The 14893-nt window shown below is 32.9% G+C and overlaps 1 protein-coding gene across 1 annotated transcript; it reads right to left on the bottom strand.

The window, feature by feature from the left end:
* Positions 1-3035: 3035 nt before the first annotated feature.
* On the bottom strand, positions 3036-8057 carry Osi3 (Osiris 3). Its single transcript, XM_013309837.1, has 4 exons — positions 7980-8057; positions 4886-5043; positions 4268-4467; positions 3036-3262 (listed from the first exon to the last, which is right to left on the bottom strand). The coding sequence occupies exons 1-4, from the start codon at positions 8046-8048 to the stop codon at positions 3036-3038; spliced, it is 654 nt and encodes a 217-aa protein (XP_013165291.1). The 5' UTR covers positions 8049-8057.
* Between the last annotated feature and the right edge of the window lie 6836 nt (positions 8058-14893).

Consider the following 14893-nt stretch of genomic DNA (forward strand, 5'->3'; position numbering starts at 1 on the left):
GATTCTCTAACAATGATTTGTACCGCAATAAAACTGGCTACGGATGTAGGCAGTAAAATATTTTTACTGCTCTTTGCAGAGTAAAATAAATTTCTTGTTTGCAATGTCCGGTCTTTAATCATTGAATTGGCAACATTGCTATGTTACTCGTAAATCTTTCTTTCAGTTTTTTCTTGTTCTTACTTGATCCTGTAATTTATAATCGCTCTAGCTGTCACGCAACATCTTCCGCGTGGAATCAAAAAAAATAATAGCCAATGTGTTCTTCCAGACTCTGTACTACATCTATGCCAAATTTCAGCGAAATCCGTAAAGTCGTTTTGGAGATACCTTCAAACAAACATCTATCCATCCAAAATCTCGCATTTATATGAGTAAGATTCGTAGAGTTCGTGTGTGATTCCACATTTATTCAGGCCTCTTGAGGCTTTTTTTTCTCAAATCATCTTTCGATTAAACATTAACGTATGAAACACTCCATCTATCTAATATTATAAATACTTGGATTGTTTGGATGGATGAATGTTTGCTAGATTCCATTGTATATATCCTTGAAGAATAAACTTTAATAATCAGGTTAAATTTAAATAAAACACTTATTCGTATAACTTTATTCGTAGTATTTATCTTTTCTATCAATGTTATGGTTTTCATTATAGATAATATTCTCTGAATGTTTATCGTTCCAGTCTTGATATGGATCCGAGTCGGTAAATACTTCCAATGTCACCTCTTTCTGCTGTTCAAAATATGTTCATAGTTTTAATAATAAGTCACAAACAAAACAACAATATTTGTAGATTCATTGTCTATGCGCGGAATTTAAAAAAAAAATAGTAGCCTATGTGTTCTTACTGGCTATGTTTTTCATCTTAGCCAAACAACAGAAAGATCCATGGGGCCGTTCTGGAGATACCTTCAAACAAACATCCATCCATCTAAACATTCGCAATGATATTAGTAAGATTTCAATGCAACTAACAAAACCCTTTTATATCACAGAACCACGAATTTCCTTCCTTTGCTTCCGGCGGCCAAGCTAAATGCTCTCAAAGAATATTGGATTCTTCTTTTTTCGCCTTTCCCTTTAAAATATTATACAACCATCAGCGCTTAGTATTCCCTTCAAGGTTTAAGTTTGAATAGATACTGTAATGTTGATCTTAATTTGGTCTTAAATAAAGCATTAATCAAATATAAGCTGTTATTAAAGTTTTTTTAATACGGTTAGGCCCATCGTACACAAAGAGATATAAACGAAAACAGACGTTCAGTCGCTGAACAATAAAGAGCAACAAAGAATATCCTAGATACTGTTATCGCCAATGACAGTCGCAACCTTTGTCACGATCGTCGTGGGAAAAGTCGCTGCGATTCTCAAGGCGGGGCAAATCTACACAGTTAACCGTTTGTAAATCTGCAACAGCCTTGTAGCCTTGCCTAATTGAATACAAAACTTGTCGATGATTCATCATTGTGTAAGTAGCGCGCGCTACACGATAGTCGCGACATAATATTAGTTTCATATTTATATTGCTTTGTGTACGAAAGGCTTTAGGGTTAAGGTGTTAGATTAAAATGATTTTGTTAGTGATTAATTCGTTTAATCCACAATACATGTTCGTTAGTACATTTATAGCAAATTATTATGTTTCATACTTAGCCATTTTTAAATGCGAAATAGTTTTAAACAATAAATAAATAAATTAACATTTTTATTTACATCTCCACCACGAAAAAATGTTTCGAAATCGACTTGAACTGGACAAACAAATTTTTGTGTCGATTCTAATAGAATCGTAAGTCTATAGTTGATTTGTCAGTTTCATGTCAATATTTATAAATAGGTTGAGGTAAAATCTTAATATCGCCACAATCTCCAATCAGGTCACAATCACCCAAATGTTTAGTCCTTTTTGTTGATAGCCTGGAAAGTGTTCGTACATTTAATTCGTTTTTTGTTAATTATCAACTCTGTTTTTTTATCTACAAGTTTCTAAATGCCCAATCTAGTGGTTCTCAATAGTTGTTCCAGTCACAGCCACGCCAGTCTGGAAGGAGCACGTTAAATACCCTTAAATACTTCAATTGTTTAGTCCAATCTCTTCCCATATCAGCAGAATCAACATTTTGTATGTCAGTAGGAGAAATGGACAGAAAGCACCTTCATGATAAAGGATAGCACCAAAAAGGTTCGAAAGATAGTGCCAAAAAAGGAATTAAAGAATTAACAAAAGAATAGATTAAAGGACATCAAATGATCTATCACAATCTAATAACAAAAACGATTGAGAAACTGAAATTTGACACGCAATATTTTTTTTAGGTATAAATTCTTATTTATATTTAAAGATATGAAAAAAGTTCTTACCGTGAGTTTCAGAGACCAAAATCCATTTGAAATTTATTGTTATCTCTGTTTTGAGAAAGGTAATGACAGGGATGACGATATGTTTTATACAAAGATTTTGGTTTCAGAAACCGGCGGTTAATACCAGCACTAAATACTTGCAACTATGTAACTACGATATTTAACTTTATGTATACAAGAATTACTTGTGGAATATCAAAGAAATCTAATAGCATCTTTTAATTCTGAAAGTGAAATAAAAATTCCCAAATATATGACGACAGGTTGAATGTGTTTGAAATTATGTAGTAGTTAAAAATGTTAGCTACATTTGGATATAGTAATAAGAAATCCAAAATACTCATTTTTTGCAAAACAAGTCCACAGAAGTGTGGTAAAAATACGACTTATAATTCTAAAAGAACAACTTTTGATTTCTTTAACATTTTAAAGTAGTATAAATAAGTAGTTAGGATTAGATTTATCTCATAAGTGATAAGAGTAAGAAAACACAATTTAAATTAGCAAATTATTTATTCATGCACATGCACACATTCATGCAAAAAACTGATGAAGAATAAAAATCAGAAAACTGTATCAATATAACATTTACAAATAAGTGCAACTAATTTTTATAATCCATCAGTTTCAATAAATAAAGATTCATGCAAAAAGACGATATTATCTAATCGATCACCTGAGGAGAGAACAATTTTTTGAGTCCGATAATTGTAGCCAATAGCAGAGCTATCTTGGAGACTAGAAGCGCCTTCCCGACCATTAAGTATAAGCCTTTAAATGTCAGGGCACCGAGTAGACCAAACTTCATAGCTGCTGCAGCCAAGAACGGACCCATGTTCTTGTTTCTGGCTCTTCCAGTTTCAATTGCTTTTGGTGCTTTCATTGAAACACCTGGAACGAAAACATGATTACTGTCTTCGACTATCATGGCTAGTGTTATCATATTGTCATCTCTATAAATACTATTGAAAGAAAAAGAGATACGAAATGTGTTAACTAATAATACGACAGTCTTTTGTCCTCTAAATTATCAGGTTCAGGTTCTTAATATCTTCATTAAATTAAGTTACTATTTTAATAGATACTTTTTTAAAGGAATGTTGTAATTTATCCCTGAGGTGTTTTTAATAAAATTTATGAATCATAATTCACGTCTAGATGTGAACGAATGAACGAAGAATTTTTAAGTTTAATTCGAAATTACCTTGTTATTTAGTTGTGATTTACTACAAGAAAAAACAATAAAAGTGTCCCTTAAAATTTATGATTCAATTATAATATATTAAGTAAAGTTTCTCTAAGATTTATAATATTATCATTTTTCAATTTGATTGCACGAATTGAATATCAGAATAATTGTGATTTATGTATAAAAATTATATTATCATTGTAATAAGTTACAGTAAATGTCGCCAGAAATCTTAATCCACTTTATCTTTTTTCTTCCTCCTTTTCGTTCGATATGGTCCTTGAGATATTTAATGAGAAATCTTATATCTGTTCCAAATTTCATCCAAATCCACTCATCCGTTTTAGAATTACGTGGTAAGAAGCATCCACACATCCTACGTAGTTATAGAGCACGAGGTTCCCGTCATCCACATCAATCTATCTACTGTCATCTCGGACGTCACCTCCTTCTTAATCGTGTCACCTTTTACGCTATCCATCCACCTCATTTATAATATTAATAATCGTATAAATATTTTACCCGACTAACTCAAAACTGATTGGTTGGAGACCAAGGCTTACTTTTTGGACGTCGTGTTACTCTAATTAGACGCAAGGGGGTAAGTTACCTATAGCCTAAACAACTAAACTATTTTTGATGAGTGTGTCATATGATTCGTGTTCTTTCCATAAGTATAGAGTACCTTAATAACATTTTTTACTCACCAACTCCAAAGTTTCCGTCTTTCTCTTGTTTACCAGAAATAACAACATCAGCGTTATCTAGCAGTCTATATCTCAAGGAACGAGTGGTCGCGAAGTTCCACAGTTTGTTAATGATGATATCTTGTGCTTTATCTTCTACAGATTTACCAGCTCGCGCCAATGATTCAGATTTTACTGGCATTTTAGCTGCAGCACCATTGCTAAAAAGTATAATGTATTTAAATTTATTAGTCATCATAAACAATCCCAATACCTAGGTTTTTTTAAATAAGCATCCTCATTATATAAATCTTTGTTTAGAAAAAAGTTCAAAACTATTCCAATCATTTATTAAAGCTTTTACAACTTATTTAAGGTAACTTGAGAAGAATGAGGATTCCAGCGTCTGGCCTTTTTCCTAATTTCTATAAAAATGTGTCACTTTACCTTTTGACTTGCAAATACATATCAACTTCAAGTATACTCGTATTAAAATTATTAAAAGTAGCCATTGCGACTTCAATCATTTCACTTGCTGCATACATCTATGGGCAGTTCATTTTGCATTTTTGGAACGTTATTTGACCGCTTGCTTCTTCAGTTAAAAAGTCTAACACCTTCGATTTTTTAATAATTTACCTTTCGTCAACGATCATCATGTCATCTGTGAGCTGGAATGAGGCAGTCTTCAGTATGTTATCCGCGTACCCGACCAGCTCTGCGGCGAGACACGAGGAAATTTCCCGCGCGACGCATTTGTTGTTCAAACTACGTTTCACCGATTCTTCTGATCTTAGCTGGAACAAAGATATAATATATTATTCAACCTTATTTAATAAGATCAGTAACAATCTCCGAGGATAGGAAAATAAGAAAAAAATACAGAGTAACGCTTTTTATTTTTAAATCGAATTAAATCAGTAATTTATGGTGATGCCATATTTGTTCCCGTAAGAGAAAAATAGACCTAAGTGCTTTATTCTTTTTATCATAAGGTGATAAATGAGCAAGTGGCCTGTACTCGCCGAAATAGCGACCAGTGGCAAAAGACAGCGGCAATTACACGAAAGAGAACTAATGTGTTTAAAAATTATAAATGTAAAAAAACTAATTGCAAATATAAGAAATCTGGCAGCTTTTTGCCATTTTAAACCTTAATCCAAAAACATTATCGAAGTATTTAACGACGTTATTATCTCATTAAACACTCGTTACAATTGTCCAGACACGTGAGAAGAATTTAAACAATACCAAATACTTTCAACACAAAAACAAATCATCGCAAACACTTTCACAGTCAATACAATATGGCATTTCATAAAAATAATCATGGGAAAATAATCTTTATTGGAAGTGAATAAGAATCAATAAATGAGTAATTTGTCGATTCAATGTCAAGGTTAAGGAGAAACTCAGTGAAGGCTAGAAATTGAAACGGGTATAGCTTTTACACTTCTATACTTTTAAGGGGAAGACTTCGTCCGTGCGCAATAAAAAAAATAGTAGTCTATGTGTTCTTCCAGACTATGTTCTACATCTATGCCAAATTTAATTTGGATTCATTAAGCCATTCTGGTGATACCTTCCATCTAACTATATACCCAAACATTCTCACTTATAATATTAGTAAGAAGTAAGATTATAGGCTTTTCAATACGCTGAAATAAAATCTATTATGCTGTAATATTTATCTTTGTATGTCTGCGTCTACTTCACTAATGTTCTTCTAAAAAAAATTCTGCGACTGTCCATCTAAAGAGAATTTAAAGTAAATTGAAGTATGAGTTTCCACTGCCGAAAATTATGTCTATTGTCTCTCAATTTTCGTTAGATTTAATGCCTTATTTACATTATACCAGTACAGTAAGATAGTAGCTCTCAGACTCATAATCAGAGCTAGCATTCAACTGACATAATGTAAACACTACTGGTAACAATGAGTCAAAACAGTCCATGCCAGGTCAGCGATTCTGTCCTACTGTGCTGGAGTAATGTAAACAAGATATAAAAGATGTATGAGAATTTACGAAACGTTTTAAATGATTGCAATTCCTTTGAATATGCACGAAATTTGCCAATATCAAAAAGCCCTTCAACGATACTACCAAAGCGCAAACATCGCCTTAACTAGAAGCCAATAGCTCTGGGAATTGATAGCGCTGCGCCAGTATTCCACTTTCCCAGTATAATTGATACCTTGTATAGATTGACTGTGACCTAAATTAATTAAAGAGTACACGTATTGAACAATCTGCTATAAGGTCGACTAAGCGTGATTTTTTTCATGTCACTGGCTACTTGCTCTTTTACTAGTGTTTTAAATGCGAAAGTTTAGATGGATGTTTATAGAAGATTACTCCGGAACTGCTCTACGGTTCATGAAATGCACAGATGTAGAACATCGCCTAGAAGAACACATGTCTTGGGCGACAACTAGTTGATAAATGTTTTAGAAAAAGAAATATTGTTAGACTGAAAGACTAACTTACTACATCTTACTAATATTATAAATGTTTGGATGGATGGATGTTTGTTTAAAAATATCTCCAGAACGGTAGCACGAATCTCGACAAAATTCGGCATGGATATATAACATAGTCTGGAAGAACACATAGGCTACTAATTAAGTTTTTTTTTAATTCTGCGTGCATGGAATCGCGGGCGACAGCTAGTAAAATGATAAACATCACGGTCTATAAAGCAAATGGATTGATAATACAATTAACAGCTCTGTTAATATGAAGTCCGTTAGAAAACACGGTATGGTAGAAGATAATCCGCTCAACCATTACATTTCTTGTATTAATATCCGTTTCCACTGCCGAAACAATTGTATAAGCTGACGGAGCACCTAGTAGTAGTTGTAAGAATTCGTACGAATAATGAAGATTAAGAGTCATTAATTTCATTTCCAAACATCTTACTCTTACTAATACTATTAATGCGAATGTTTGGATGGATGTTTGTAAGAAGGTATCTCCAGAACGGCTGTATAAATCTCGCTGAAATTTGACAAAGACGTAGAACATAGTCTGAACACATAGGCTACTAATAACGTTTTTTTAATCCGAGTCGCGGACTACAACTAATCATTTATAAGGCGGCATAAATCTTGCAGCTTCTTTTCTCGTGCGTTGCATGCGTTGTATACATCAATCATTGAACATAACAGATTCCACGGCGTTTGTTTCGTCGTGAAATTGTATAATTTATTGCTGAACCAATTCCGCGTTTCGTCTGATGAGTGTGCGTCCCGGAGGCCTAATTTAATCCTCTTTCCCTTCCCACCCTTTTTATCAAAGGATGGGAAGGTGAAGTGGACTTTCATTTGCATGGAAGGGGAAAATATTTTCTTTCTGTGCATCCTATCCTCCGTCGATTAAAGGTAGGCAAACGCATATGCAATTGCGTATTTCATGAAATCCCCGTTCAAAAAATATCTGTTTTATCAAAGGTATTGCGATACAGAGATTTTGGCATCAGAAACTAATAAATCGGGATATCATAATAGATGATTTTTTGTTTCGTAATCTTACTAATATTATAGATGCGAATGTTTAGATGGATGGATGTTTGTTTGAAGGTATCTCCAAAACGGCTACAGGTATCTTGTTGAAATTTGGCATAGATGTAGAACACAATCTGGAAAAACGCATAATCTACTTTTACTACTTATTTAGTTTGTTTTTAATTCTCGGATAGTCATGGGCGTAGCTAGTAAAATAAAACTAACCTCATTGTCGACCTCACTCGAATTCACGATACCAATAAGTAAAATCGATAATAAAAAAGCGCTCTTCATTTTTATCAATTAAAGTCCCTCACTTCACTTCTAATTGTCACTTATTTATTACACAGTTTCTACAACTGCACTTCACGTTGTAGATTAAATGCACAGATGCAACGACTACAGTCTTATATGACAACGCATGAATGAACTTCGAGTGGGGTGGCATAAAATATGCAACACACTTGCGTTTATTTCATTTTAGTTTCAAGTGTATTCAATATTTAAGAAAATCAATAATTGAAAGTATAATTATTATATACTACTTACTCTGATAAAGTCCAGAATCATATTAGAGGAAGTTTGTAAGTAGCGCCATTGATCGGGATATTGAGGAACGAAAGGTTAGGGCGTTCTGGACGATGATATAAACAAAAAAGTAATGAGATTGCCTACCTTTAATCGACGGAGGAGAGGATGCAAAGAAAGAAAATATTTTCCCTTCCCATGCATCCTCTCATCTGGAAATTCCACTTACACTTCCCATCCTTTCCTAATAAGAAAGAGGTTGGGGAGGGATAGAGGATTAGGCCTCTGGGATACCCACTCATCAGAAGAAACGCGGAATAGCTTCCACTTGACGCCTGTCTTCCGTGTGGTCGTGGTATTTCACCGGGCGAGACGGGCCAATTCGTGCGAAGATGTTAAAGCGGTCTCTACCACTTGTTTTGTCCTGGTCCCTGTTTAAATCTTATTTTATTAGTTGAACTGAAATCGATAGTATTTTTTTACCACCTTTAGTGTGTTCGTAGTCAAATTGGCAATGTTTATTATAACAGCCGTAGTTTATTGTAACGTTGGTGAATAAAATTTTATGCTACCAATTATGTGATTTGGAAAGGAAAATTATGGAACACTATGCAAATTGGATTTTATCTTTCGATGTTTTTGTTGAAAATGTTTCTGTGTATAAAATACTATGTTACTTCTTACTAATATTATAAATGCAAATGTTTAGATAGATGTTTGTTTGAAGGTATCTGCGCAATGGCTCAACCGATCTTGATGATATTTTGCACACATTAAGTTTTTTTTAACCCCGCGTGAACGGAGTCGTGGGAGACAGCTAGTTTAATTATAAACTAATTGTCACGAACTAAAAAACGCATCAATAAATGCTCGGATGTTATCCTATATTAGGGTTGACTAGGAGTTAAACAATTTTTAAATTTAAACAATTTTGAAGCCATATAAATTCATATTATCATAAATTTCTTTGGAGATAATTTGTTTGTTTCAGGCGTTCATTTGATATGTGATAAATATTTATAGAATCCTTTGGCGGGAATGACGCGTTTTCGTTACAAAGTCAAGTGTTAGATTGATTAGTATAATAGGCACATAAGGCTAGTGTTGCACCGATACACCGGCACAATGTCGGTTTTTTCTAACATTATGTTAATTTTGAAATGCATTATTTAATGGAAACAATGATTTTAAAAAGCTTATCGACAGAAGCAAACTAGATACGAAGTGACTAATGTGTTTTGAGTATTGCAACACTCAAGTCGAGTGTTCAATAAATGTCACACGAGTTGTTTCCGCAATGTTGTTGTCACAAAAGTGTTGCTATTTAAAAATAAAACAATGACGCAAATAACAGTATTGTGTTTTATAACAGCGGGTATGCATTATTAAAATACTCAGATAAAAATATGTTCATCCCTTTCAAACACTTTTAAATAACTGAGATAGCTACATGTTTTTTTATAGATGTTGAAAGTGGAACATATAATGTTTGGAGTACCATGTTATATGTAGATATCATCATCAGCTCACTATACGTCCCCACCGAGGGGCTCGAAGCCTACCCTAAGTTAAGGATGATTAGGCCATAGTCAACCACGCTGGCCAAGTGCGGGTTGGTTGACTTCACACATATCTTTGAATTTCTTCTTAGATATGTGCAGGTTGCATCACGATGTTTTTCTTCGTCGTAAGAACATCCGATAAATGTACTTGTGTAAAACGGAAATCGAAAAACACATTGGAACATGGCGGGATTCGAACCCAGGACCTGCAGGTTACAAATCAAGTGCTGAAACCCTTGAGCCACCGACGCTCTTATATGTAGATATAAAACAAACATATTCTATTAAGTTAATTTTCTGGACTTATAATCAACTAGCCAGCGACTTTTTATGTCCGTAATTACCATATAGTACACCAATTTAGTTACAGTCAAAAATATTTAAGAATATATTATATTGTCGACGACAACTCCGTTCGTGTAGTATTAAAAAAAAACTAAATATTAGCCTATGTGTTCTTCCAGACTATGTTCTACATCTGTGTCAAATTTCATCAGGATCCGTAGAGTCGTTCTGGAGAGACCTTATAACAAACATCCATCCATCTAAACTTTAACAAAACATAAACAAAAAATGTTATTAGTTAATTACCTTATTAAATTGTTAGAAGGTGTCTCCGGAACGTCTGCATGGATCTTTCCGTAATTTGACTGAGATGCAGAACATAGTCTGGAAGAAGACATAGGCAATGAAGATTTTGTTATTCACGTTAGGTCACAGGCGACAGCTTGTAAGATAAACATTAAGAAAAAATAATAATTCATTACCGTATTAAGTTTTCATATCACATTTCGAATCTCAAGAACAATTATAGTTTAATAAATGTAAAAATAAACGAGAGTCAAGTCTACACTTCGAACATGAATTATTAAACGCCGTCACATTACAGTGGGGAAAATTGTTAAGAAAAAAATTACTTTCAAGCGAACGAGTAGCTCTTAATGTGGAAAGTAACACGACATTATTATCACGCGAAATAACTGAATAAAATCGTGTACGGTAATAAACATAGGTTTAACATAGTCTTAAAGAGACAAGTAAATTGAATAGTTAAGTATTTCTCGTATTTTTGTATAAACGAACAACACCAACCTGGATCGAGTGAATCAAAGTTCGTGACATAATTTTAGGTACACACAGGATAAGTTGACATCATAAGGTACCCGTCGATTAACACGCGGCGGACGCACCGCACGCACAGGTAAAACCGATTCGCTTTGTCTTGATGTGAGCAGCACGGATACGGCGCTATGTCAAATCATATAAAGCAAATTAAAACTGCGGGCCGTGCGGGCGGTGTGTCCGCCCTACGGACGCGTACCTTTAAAATTTAATTTGTGTAATTTTCTTTCTTATTATAATTCAAATAAAACAATATAAAATTTAGCTTTCCAAAGACGTATAACTAAATTAAAAATAGATTGTTCACGGAATTTATCAGAATTTTATGTTTTCAAGAAAAGCCGACACAAATAACTGGGATTATCTAAGAAAATATTTATTTATAAAACATCGTCCATTTTTAGTAGATAATAACGATGAACATTTTGCAGAACAAAACGCCTACTAAAATACAATGAGCAAAAATGTTTATCTATCATTTTGCTGTTCTTTTATAATTTTTTGCCTTGTTACAGGAAGCCGAATTACAACATTTTTAAAGAATATTGTAAAAGTCGAAGAAATTTTGTTAATAGGTTTAAGAACACAATATCTATACTAATTTATTTATTAGTACAATCGTATATAATACAAATTATTAACTGTGTTTTGCAAATTACGTGAAGAAAGTTTCTATTTTATATATAGTATTATTAACTAACATAAGCTTATATTAAATGAAAATTAACTAAAAAGAGATACAAAAACTGTTTTATAAAAATTTCCTTACGAGCATTACTTATTTATAATACTATAACATAACCTACAAGTTTTCTCGAGTCTGAAAAACTATCCCATACCAGACAAATATATCAAAAACTCGAACAAGAGATTATAAACTCTATTCCAATGGATTAAGTATTATTGTAACCGTACTAATAAAGTTACATACTTATGCTTATTATACTTTAGTTAGAAGGAACAAAGTCTAAAAGCAATTTAATAAGGGTAACTGCTACGGAAGTAAAGGGTTTCCTGAAATGCCGTTTTGAATGGGTTTGAAAGAAGTTTCTATTTACTTTCTTATTGCTTTTGTTGTTAAAGATATGTTACCGTAAGATTCTGAAACCGAAAACCCCGTTTGAAATATATCTTTATTTAAATTTTTGCAAAGATTATGACAAGGATGACGATATGTTTATACACCACTTACTTTTTAACCGACTTCAAATAGGAGGAGGTTCTCAATTCGTCTGTAGGTTTTTTTTTTGTTCGTCGATACTCCACCCCTAGTGGTCGGATTTTCATAATTATTTTTTTATTGAAATGGTGTTACTTGTTATTTGATCCTATTTTTTGAAACATTAAAAACTATTCAGTAGTTTTTGAGTTATTCTCAATACACCACGCCAAAAACACAGAGGAAAATGAGACAATTTTGCTTACTTCGCTTACGCAGCCTAAACTATAGGACCTACATAAAAGTGAATTAGGAACGAATTGTAGGTCTTTAAATTTGCTCAAGTCTGCAATAGGACATATACATACTATTATATTTTTTTCACAAAAACCATTTGTTTTTTTACTATCTAGAAAAATAAAATTCTTTTCAAACACGTTTTATGTATATGGCAACATTTAATATTATGATATACATAACAAGTGAATTTGGCAACACAAAGACTCGGCAATACTGGCACGAAAAAGCTTCTATCGTAAATGAAGGGGAGATAATCTTACCGGATGAAATGGGCCATTAAAACGAAATACTAATTTAGTAGTACTATTCTTTTATACATTAAACTATGTACATATATTTTGAGGATAATTCCAGAAAACAATCAAATATATAAATATAGCTGTCGCCCGCTGCGTAGTATTATAACTTAGTAAGTAGCCTATGTGTTCTTCCAGACTATGTTCTACATCTATGTTAAATTTCATCATGATACGTTAAGTCGTTCCGGAGATATCTTCAAACATCCGTCTATCAATACAAAAATTCGCTTTTGTAACATTAGTAAAATAAACTTAGTAAGTAGCCAATGTGTTCTTCCGGACTATGTTCTACATCATCACATCATCATCAGCTCCCTATACGTCCCCACCGAGGGGCTCGGAGCCTACCCTAAGTTAAGGGTGACTAGGCCATAGTCAACCACGCTGACCAAGTGCGGGTTAGTTGACTTCACACATATCTTTGAATTTCTTGTCAGATATGTGCAGGTTTCATCACGATGTTTTCCTTCACCGTAAGAACGTCGGATATATGTACATATGTAAATCGAAAATCGAACAACACATTGGTACATGGCGGGATTCGAACCCAGGACCTGCAGATTACAAGTCAAGTGCTGAAACCACTGAGCCACCGACGCTCTATGTTCTACATTTGTGTCAAATTTCTTCAGGATCCCGAGATGCCTTTTGTCAAACTTATATTATAAAAACTTTAAACCATAAACTTTGTTTCGAGCAATTTTTTTTTTATTTATATTGTAAAAATATTCTTAATTTAAATACTATCTAATTTTAACTAAAACTTAATATAAATATTAATATATTCATGTTTCTTATGATATATTCAAAAAACATCTTCAAGAATCATTCGTTTTGTTAACTTTATTATAATTTGAATCAACTTTTGATTATGAAGTTTTGTAATGTGAAAAGTTTTGAAGTAGGAATTCGGCACACGTTTGAACTTTTTGCTTTTCGTGTTTATATATTTTTTTTTGATACATTTTATAAAGTATTTTCTTTTTCAAATAGTAATTGACATACTTTAATATACTTTTGTACAATTTAAGAAACTATAAATTCAACTAACTGCTCTAAAATTTTGGAGTAGAAATCGAACATACGTCAAAAATTTAGTTTACATTAGGTCACAATGGAACGGACATTTTAGATAGCTTTAAACATATTTATCTAGACACTAACACAGTACAAATAGTAGTAGAGTAATTTATAAACGGTGGGTTTATTTGAGGTTAGGAAGTAAATTAGCTCTAAAATGTTGAAAATTAACTAAGTAAATTAAAAAAATACAACGCTACACTCTTGAAAGAATTGAACTATTGGTAAATTAAACTAAAATAGAACTTATCAAAAAAAGTGTGCTCTACTTTATGGTATAAAGTGGCTCCACTGCTGTGTTAAAACAATTATAGCTATCTTTTTCACTCCCTTTAAATAAAACAGAGACAATATGTAACAACATAAGCATAATAGTAGTGGAATCTTACGTTTATATCAACAAATTTATAACAAAACAGTAATGATTACTACATAGTAGACTAGCAACAGTCCGACAGTCGTCAATACAATGGGCAAGGCTCGTAAAAATATTTTATGTCGCCTTCGACTCGGCTTTATTGAATTGCGCATCAAAATAATGGAATGTTAAGGATCCTGCCTATTTGTATGATTTTATTGCTAAGCTAGCTTACTACGTCTTTTGATTATAACACAGTTCTCATGATTATTTAGACTAGTTGTCGCCCTTGAATTTGTCCGCGCGGAATAAAAAAAAGTAGCCTATATATTCTTCTAGACTAAGTTCTACATCTGTGCTAAATTTTAACGAACAACCATCCATCTAACCATACATACATACATCACAACATACGCATCTATATATATAGATTTCTAATGATAACCTTTTAATTTGGTTAACTCTAGAAAAGTTATATTTCACTGGGTTTTAGTTATCCAGCACTTTACGTGGACGTCGTGGAACAGACCCTTAATTTTATAATAACCTCTGCCTCTGTCTCTCTTAGACAAAAATAAATGTTTAATTAACGGTCAAGAAACTTGCCTGATATTATTCGTGGGTAAATTCTAATGAAAATCTTGATATTATCAAAGCATACATATAAACTTTATCCATAACTTAATTCAAATCTTTATGAGCCGGAGAAGTTACTAAGAAGTTGTTATTTC

The sequence above is a fragment of the Papilio xuthus genome, unplaced genomic scaffold (assembly GCF_000836235.2).
Source record: "Papilio xuthus unplaced genomic scaffold, Pxut_1.1 DF827756.1, whole genome shotgun sequence".
NCBI lineage: Eukaryota > Metazoa > Arthropoda > Insecta > Lepidoptera > Papilionidae > Papilio > Papilio xuthus.

Bases quoted from the DNA above. Each gene is read 5' to 3' on its own strand.
- Osi3 (XM_013309837.1), bottom strand. From the start codon at position 8,048: ATGAAGAGCGCTTTTTTATTATCGATTTTACTTATTGGTATCGTGAAT. The intron at 5,044-7,979 runs GTTAGTTTTATT...TCTTTGTTCCAG, and splicing joins CGAGTGAGGTCGACAATGAG to CTAAGATCAGAAGAATCGGT. The intron at 4,468-4,885 runs GTAAATTATTAA...TATACTTTTTAG, and splicing joins ATGATGATCGTTGACGAAAG to CAATGGTGCTGCAGCTAAAA.